The sequence below is a fragment of the Olea europaea genome, chromosome 2, assembly GCF_002742605.1.
Source record: "Olea europaea var. sylvestris chromosome 2, O_europaea_v1, whole genome shotgun sequence".
Classification (NCBI taxonomy): Eukaryota; Viridiplantae; Streptophyta; class Magnoliopsida; order Lamiales; family Oleaceae; genus Olea; species Olea europaea.
Window position 1 is genome coordinate 1,368,394 of NC_036238.1, and position 9,158 is coordinate 1,377,551.

At 34.6% G+C, this 9,158-nt stretch overlaps 1 protein-coding gene across 1 annotated transcript; it reads right to left on the reverse strand.

Annotated features, from left to right (window-relative positions):
* Positions 1-361: 361 nt before the first annotated feature.
* Positions 362-8,118, reverse strand: LOC111408428 (ATP-dependent DNA helicase DDM1). Its single transcript, XM_023038191.1, has 16 exons — positions 7,996-8,118; positions 7,747-7,822; positions 6,621-6,890; positions 6,445-6,531; positions 5,556-5,902; positions 5,022-5,220; positions 4,795-4,970; positions 3,250-3,319; positions 2,977-3,166; positions 2,531-2,626; positions 2,352-2,446; positions 2,145-2,264; positions 1,328-1,447; positions 1,138-1,236; positions 938-1,048; positions 362-855 (listed from the first exon to the last, which is right to left on the reverse strand). The coding sequence occupies exons 2-16, from the start codon at positions 7,810-7,812 to the stop codon at positions 619-621; spliced, it is 2,283 nt and encodes a 760-aa protein (XP_022893959.1). The 5' UTR covers positions 7,813-7,822; positions 7,996-8,118; the 3' UTR covers positions 362-618.
* Positions 8,119-9,158: the final 1,040 nt, after the last annotated feature.

The following is a 9,158-nucleotide window of genomic DNA, read 5'->3' on the forward strand; positions in this document are numbered from 1 at the left end:
TGGGTAGGTGGCGATCAATACAATGATAAAGAGAGGACAAAGAGTGGAGGTGGAAAATATTTAGGGTTTGAATTTGGAAATGAAATGGGGATGGAGCGAGTGCTGGATACATAGATTAGGTTTAATTAAATTATTTATTAATTATATGTATCAAAATCTAATTACCACCTGTTTGTGAAATGAAAATTAATCCCCCATATTTTCAAAAATTAGTCTTTAGATTTCTAGGTAATTTTCCCCAGGACAAATTTGACTCGCTAAGCTAAAAACCAAGCTCAACTCGACTCATTTAAATGTGATCCCGAGCCAACTAGCAGCTCTGACCTATTGCCACCCTTCATATAAATTAACAGATTTTTACTAACAAGATCATAGGTTTGGTCCATCAAGATAATTCAAGTCAACAATACAATTCACGCATTCAAAGTTATAATATGATGCCTAGCCCTGTCATGGTTCCAATATTTCAGTCTACAAACTGTCTCCATTGTACAAAATATGTTCCTCTCCGTATATTAACAAAAAATGAGAGAAACTTGCTAAAACTTACAGCATCACGGTAAGGGCACAAAAATGGCATCAACAATAATCACACTCGGCAGTAAATCGAAACAGGGATCAGCTGTTAAGGGTCGACAGCATTCCACCAGTTGCGGTTGGGATAACAACTTCCCAACCAGGTCCTTTAAGAGGAATAGGGGTCGGCTTTGCCTCATTGTTTTCATCATCTGAAGAACTCGTTATCAGATCGCTGCGATCCAAAATTTTCTCCAGATTTTCATCGCTGATGCTCGTTTGTATCCACTTATCCTCTCCATCTTCATCATCTCGAAGAAGTGCTAGCAGTTCCTCTTCCTGAGAAAAACAAAACTGGATCAGTGAGATGCACAGAAATGAAACACATGCAACAAAATGGCAAATGTGCACGTGCACGAACCGTCATGACATCACTTCCATCTGCCTTGGTTCTTTCTTGCTTAAACTGTCCTTTACCGATCACCACATGCTCGAGCTTCAACTTGCTAAAAGCTCTTTTCAAAATTCGACCCTGATAAAATCACATGGAAGGTTTCTTCATTAAAAATAAAAAAGGGCTGAAATATGAGAGAGAAGAGATCAATGCTACTTATGAAGCACCTCAACAGACTGAGCAGTAGTTAGCCTGTAAACATGAACAGGTTTTGTTTGCCCAATCCGGTGACAACGATCCATCGCCTGCAAATCCATCTGTGGGTTCTGCAGTGCAAGCACAACATAAACATATTTAAACCTCAAAATGAATACAGATGGCCATAATAGATGGAAATGCACTAGTCGAAGGAGGTACCCAGTCACTGTCATACAAAATGCAGGTGTCGGCAGAAGTAAGATTAATACCCAGACCACCAGCCCTGGTGCTGAGGAGAAAGATCCTATAATTACTGTTAACATCGTTGAACTCCTCAATCTGTTTTTTAGAGTTCCAACCAGTTGTCAGATCATGTCATTTCGTATTAGCCAATATTTGGCAGATTAGTTCAATCATCAAAAATTGATAGGCCCTTGAGGGATGATTACAACTTGTTGCATATAATTTCAAGATTTACACAATGATTCCATTGCATGAATATTATTGTCTGCTCACTAGGGAGATAATTAACAGATCAGCACTAAGGAATAATGCAAAACTGAGAATGCAATAAGAAAAACATAGAGGACAGGCTACAATTATATAATCTTGAATAGCAAATGAATGGGTGGAGAGAATAGAATAGAATAGGTTAAGCTATACTACCAGCATAAGCTTTTAGAAGCTATAGATGCTATGTTAGCCTTAAATCAGTATCCATATCGCAACTTCTGCATATACATAATTGATTATTAATCTACTACTATTTACAACTCATCGACTCAATAAATATAGGAGAACTGAATGGAGACTAAAGTAGCAGTGAGCAGTAAAACAAAGCTACAGCTAATATATCCAGGCACAAGATTTGTATTTGATCACCTTTCAGAAATTATAGACATGTATTTAAAAAGGTTATTCTCAGCTTTCTGCAAAAAATGTTCTGTTTCTAGTCTAATGTAATACAAGACCTAGAAGGTTGCAACAGAAAATACTCAGATGTTCCATATGAAAGAGAAAAAGATGTAGCAATCACCTGTCTTTTTCTTTCTGACAACTTCACATTGCCATCAATTCTACATACTTCAAACCCCTTTTCCGAAAAATAGTACTCCATTATGTCCAAAATTTTTGTCCATTGAGAGAAGATCAATACCTGTCACACCACATAAAGACCAGTGAAACCCAATTAGTAGTCAGAACACACAATTGAGAAACAAAAACTATGTAACTGGATAATTACTTTGTGCTTGCGCTCAAACAGCTTCGCCAGCAATCTATCCAGCAGCTGAAATTTGCCACACTGCCCCACTATCTGTTCAACAGGTGGGTAAAGATCTGCCAGGAAATAAGCTGATAAGTTCTATTATGGCTCATCAATTAATCAAATTAAATAAATTATATAAATTGCAAATAACATACATGAACCATTAAAAGCGGACTCCAACAAGTCAGGGTGATTGCAGTTCTTCCTAAGTTGAATCATCAAATTACTCAGCTTTCCTTTCATGCCACGCCCTGCATGTCATGTTTACAGTGTTAATTGATCTTCATTGGAATAATAGCGTTGTAAGAAAGATGACTTGTCCACTGTCTGGAATACATGTTTGAGCGTGCATGTAATGGGTTTCAAATTCGTTTAAATCCAGAAGACCAGAAATACAGGAAGCACGAAGAATTATTCCAGGAACAGCATGTCGTATGTCACCATGTTTAGTTAAGTCAAAATTTACATTCGCGTCAATCAAACCCCAACGCCACCTAAACAGATCTTAATAAAATATGCAAAGCATCCAGCATCACGCTAAAATATCAGATACAACTCAGGAAAACTGTCTCATCACCATACAAAGTAATCTACTGCTTACCGGCATCCACGGTCTCTCGCAAGTGATCTTCCAGTGTCCGATTAATGAGATGATCCTGGAAGTTCTTCTGATAAGCAGTCAATGTGGCATATATTATAATTTCCTTTTTACGAGGAAGCATTTGTTCTACGTCTGATTTCATTCTGCGTAGGAGAAAAGGACGCAATATTGCATGAAGCTTGGCCACCACCTGCACAATCCCAAATTGCCAAACGTTAATAAATAAGATGCAAATAATCCATCTTCTTTGCAAGCATAATATAGTAATTATACCTGTGCCCTTCGTTTCTCTTCCAACTCTTCCTTGAGGGCTTCATTGTTGCACCTCCCTGAGAAATCAAACCTTCATACAAGTAACATCAGAAAATAAGTCGGACAAGGATAAATTAACCATTAATCAAAGTACAGAACTACCATTTGCTAAGTATAATAAACTTGAACAACATCCAAACCAGCAATCAGCATTTTAAAGACTCCACATATTGTAAACACTGATCCAAATCGAGTTGTGGCTCAAAGTCTGATCATATTTCTGAATATCCCCACATATCAAATTCCTAAACACTAACTGAATTTTCTCATCCTCCATACTTGCCCACAACAACACCATAAAGATCGAGAAATTCACGATAGAGATCTTTATTGAAGTCCAACTATTTACTAGCATTCTTAACAGTACCACATTGATCATCAGGTCCTGCCCTCAGTTAAGTCAGTTTCTATTTCTCCTTGGTGTGTCCATTAATAACAATAAAGATCATAACCACAAAGTCAAACGAGAAAACAGCAACTTCGTCCATGTTTTTGGGGGAAAGGACTAGTATAAAGATCAAATAAAGCTCCCGCTAAGTGGGAACAACCTTAGAAAGCACAAGCAGAAGACAAAACATATCATATCCTAATCCCTTTGGCAGAAGATGAAAAGTTCACTTGAAGTTTCAGTAATTAGGAAAAAAAATTTCCAGAAAATTGCTAACTGTCCACCATGTACATATGAAGCTGTTCAAACTTCAAATGATACTTTCTCATAATTGATCCATTAAATCCTAGGAAGCACCGACACGACACGACACGACACGACACATTACAAACACACTGGATAAACTAATATTAATTTTTTTCACTTTTTTTATTTTTATGTTGTAAAGTGAATTTGTTTTTCATAATTCCAGCATGTAGACAATATACCCCATTTGGCCCCCATTAATTTTCATTCCATTACATTTCATTTCTCTTTCTTATTTTCAACCATACAATCTTCTATAAAATAATATTACACGTACATCGAAAATTTTCCTTCTTTTTCAACAACTCATTTTTCAAAAAAACACTATTCCACTCATTTTCATTCCCACAAAATGGGGGCCAATATATCTCCAATATGTCAACAATGTGTCCAACAGTACAAAACTAAAAATAATTCAGACATGCCATTTAGATTTCCACGTTCAACAACTTGTCGGTGTCATGTCAGTTTATCTCCCAACGTGTTGGCAATGTAACAACGATTAATTCAATTATACAAAATCAAAAAATAATCGGACATGCCACTCGGCATTTCCAATATGCTGGTGTCATGTGGGTGTCTTACTCCAACTGTACAAAATCAAAAAATAATTGAACATTGCAGGTCTCAAGAAGGTGCCTAGATAAAATCAGACATTGAAGTTCATAGATGTCCACTTGGCTTAAAATTTTGCATATGCATGTAATATCACCCAAGAAGGAATCCCCATAAAGTAAAAAATAAATAAAAATTTGCTATCAAGCACACATATATTAACATATTTATAGGACATATCAACGAAAAACAGTTACCATGACTCGAACTCCTCGTGGGATGAGAATATATCAGGAAGAATGAAATTCAACAATGACCAAAGCTCAGCCAGGTTGTTTTGCAGAGGTGTGCCTGTCAATAAAAGCTTATTCTCAATAGGTAATTGTTTCAGTTCCTTCACCAATTTGCATTTCGAGTTCTTCAACCTGTGCCCCTTCAAGAATAATTATATAATTCAATATAGCAGGAGTTCAAATGCTGAAACTTCAAGCAATGAGATCCATTTCAAGAAAAGAAGGGGGGAAAAACCCAAGTATCTCCTCGCATCACTGAGTGCAATTTCATAAGAAGTAATCACAATAGGAAATTTGGGCCCTATTGTTTTGGGCATGTGCTTTCTTCTAATTTCATCCCTATCCTTCTTATCACCATGATAAATGATTGCATGCAGTGAGGGTGCAAACCTAAGCATATTGCAAAAAAAAAAAAAAAAGTCAGATCGAAGAACATAAATGGTGCAAAAGGTTGTAACTTGAACTATAAGAGAAGTAGATTGAACCATCACTTTTATTACTATCTTATCATTTTCAATTACTTTTGATTTATAAAAGAAAAATCTTGACGTCTTCAACTTCTTTTTATCAATAGAAAAAACGGAGATAACAACGATGATATACGTATCTAACCATTTATCTATATTTGTATTAAAAAACTCCTAATGACAGGTAACTTGTCCATAATTAGATCTTTCAGTATGTCACTTTCATAACATGTGCCACAATAAACAACTGTAAAGTACCTTGCAATCTCACTCATCCAATTTGAAAGAGTAGAAAGAGGAGCAATGATCATATAAGGTCCATCTAACCCATTTCCTTTGAGATGTGCGAGAAAAGCAATTGTTTGAATCGTTTTTCCGAGCCCCATTTGATCTGCAAGGATCCCATTTAGTCCATTTTGCCACAATGAGATCATCCACTTTACACCTTTGATTTGATAAGACTTCAACTTTCCACCGGTTAATAAAGGTACCAGTTCAGACTGCTCTTTACCAACTCTCTCTTCCTCTGTGAGGGTTGAATCTTCCACAGCGACACCATTATTAGATCTTGTGAGCATGGCTGCAACAGCTCTCTTGGCCTTCCTCTACACAGTTATGTAAATGTGATATCTAAGTAACCCCTCACTCTTCCATACCAAAAAGCTAACTCATTCACACAAAAAATAAAAAAATAAGTAAGACAAAAACCAGTTTTTAATAAATTATGGGTCCAAATTTCCTTTAAATTCCTCATAACAATCATAACAAATACGGCTATCCACTAAGTATATAAACATTATATATAAGAGCCAAACTGCAATACTGTTTTCAGAATGATATGCAAATGAGAATTATGGAAATACTATCCTGATGTTATTAAGATGATTAAATGAAAAAAAGCAATCTCAGGTACAAAGGTGCAAAATCTTCAAACATAGAACAGAAGATTAGGTTACAATTTAGTGAATTATAATTGTTACAATAGTGCCAGACATTAGTCTATTATATTAAACAAACTTGTCTATTCATTTCATCCAGTAATTTGTCCTGGCAATCTAGCATATGCTTTATAACTCAGGTCTTTAGGACATTAACAGAGACAATAAAATCTTAAGTTCGACAGTAAAGGATGAAAAGGATTTATTACAGTATTATAACTTGTGCCAGCCTTTCTTTTTGAACCACGTCCCTTTTTGCCTTCTTTAATAGTTTGGTCGTCACTTTCCAGGGCATTCTATCATATCCATACACCAATTGTTAGCATAAATATTATCGCCATCCATGTTCAAAACAACACAAAGGATTTACAGAAAGTAAAGAAACCGTTGTGATGGTGTCCATTTTCTCCAGTAGAAACTCTGAGTAAAGTTGTGTCTGTGTTAGAAGCTCATCGAGTTTAGTGAACTGGAGGTCATTCAAGTGAGGTTCCTCCTTAGGCTCATTCATCTTTTCCTCTTCTTCCTTCAGCCGCACTCCCATCAGCTTCTCTTCCTCTTCTGCCATGCTCTTTGAAATAATAGAAGAATCAGCATTTTCTGAATGAAGTAATAGGTCTTCCTCTTGCTTATCTCCAACTGCCTCTTTGCAGGTATCCTACAGATCATTATAAAATCACAAATCAGATGTAACAATTAAAAAAATATATATGTTTCGTATTTCCCCTCCCCTAGGAAGGAGAGAAAGAAATAGCATTACGTGTCTCAAAATCCTTGAGATGGAATAGGAGAGATTTCAATGCATGGCAAAATTTCTAAGAATAAGCAACACATCAGACAAACCAATTTACATGAAATATGTAAGGGGATAGTCATAAACAAAGGATTCAATTGTCGGAAAAAACTCAAACCCCAAATTTACACGAAAGACAAAAGAAAAATAGATTCTTTAGCACAAACAAAAGCCAACAATATGGCATTGTTTAGGTGTAATAAATTGATAATAGCACATTGCATTCCTTAGAGCAACTTCGTCTGAAAAACACAATTACAGGATTTATGAAAAAAGGTTGGATCTCCGAGCATTAGAAGTCAAAACATTCCAGTCTATTGGATGGAGAAAAAAAGTAACTCAAATAAAACAGAAGGGCAAACATCTTGTAATAAGTTTATCAGAAATAGGGCTAAAAATTGTGACTGCTCGTGCACTCAGACTGGGAAATCTCTCAAAAATGCCTCTTACTTTGTGCCTTTCTTTTATACTTTTCAAAAAAAAAAAAAAAAAAAAAAAAGCGCACACGTGTGCACACAGAAATTTTTTTTTTTCTTTTTTTACTTTTAACAAAAAGTTTCGTTCACTTTTAATCACAACGTTCTATTTTCTTCTGCTTAACAGTAACACCTACGCAAGCCTACACTCCCCCAAATCAACATTAACCCAATTAATCCTGGAAGCAAAAAGTCAACAGGAAAAAAATTTGTTAAAAATCGTTAAAGAAAAAAAATGGTTATACCTCGTCTTCAAGCACAGAAGTAGGAGAGTCCGCCAGAGGCTCGTTCTTTTCATTCTCAGCCACCATTTCTCAAACCCTGATCAGAAAAATGAAAACCCACAATAAAAATAAAAAAAATAAAAACCTAATCATATATCTTCATTGTCAACATATATAAAAAAAAAAAAAAAAAAAAATAATCGGCGAATCACAACTTAACAAACGCCACGAAAACGATTAAAAAAATTTATTCACAACATAAATACTTACCCAATCTTCGAAAAATGCTCGTAAAATTTTTATCAATGAAGAGCAAATGAAGGGTTTTTTTAGAGACGAGAGAATGGGTGGACTGAAAAATGAAAAGTAATGTTGCTATTACTGTTAAGTGTAAGCGCACTAGTTTTATTTTATTTTTTGTATAATAAAAAATGATTATTTAAAGTCATGACTGTGGCATTGGGCGGGAAAACGTGGATTTATATTTGCCCTGAGAGCTTGACATTATTTCAGGACAGCCACTGATAGCGACTTTTTATTATTTGCTGTTATATGTATAAAATATAAATCCAGGGTTTGCCGGTTTGGGTTGGGAATTTTAAGAATGTATCTTTGAGTTGGAAAGTGCTATATGTACATAATAGTCAACATAATGGTGTACATAATTATACGAGTTACTGGATCTAACATTTAATTCAAATCTCACACTTGCACATCAACAATCGAATGATTGTCACATCACATTATGGACACCATTATATGCAATAATTATGTACAAGTAGAATTTTTCTTTTGAATTTTAGTGATTTTTTGGGAAAAGTTTATAAGTTGTTAAAAAGTTTAACAATTACTCTTAATCATACATTATCACAATTTTATTGTTGAATTTTCTAAAAATCACCATTTTATTGTTGAATAAATTATTCGATCATTGTATTCTACAGTAATCAATTGTCCTAAGAGATCATAAAAGTCAACATGGAGTAATTTAACATTTGGATATTGTGCCATAACGGGTCTCGATTGTTCAAAAAGTGTTATAGCTTTCTGTATTTTTATTATTCCAAAAATTTATCTGCAATTAATTTAGTGTATTAACAAATCCCACATTTTCTATTAATTCTGAACTATTCTTGAAAATAATAATTAATGGGCCATATACACCCATTTTCTATATAAAAAAAAAGGGTATTCATTTTCTGTAAGTGTTATGCCCTAAATCCAATCAATTTTGGATATAAATACTTTTAACATATAATTAATGCAATTTTATGACAAATATATTATTTAATTAAATTAAATAATAGAGTCCGTAGATTCAAATCTTCATAAATTGTTAATTATAAGGAGTTGTGAATTTGTTAATTACAATGAGAGCCTGTTCGGGAGTGATTTTGAGAATTGGTTTTTTGACAGTTAGGAAAATAGTGGGG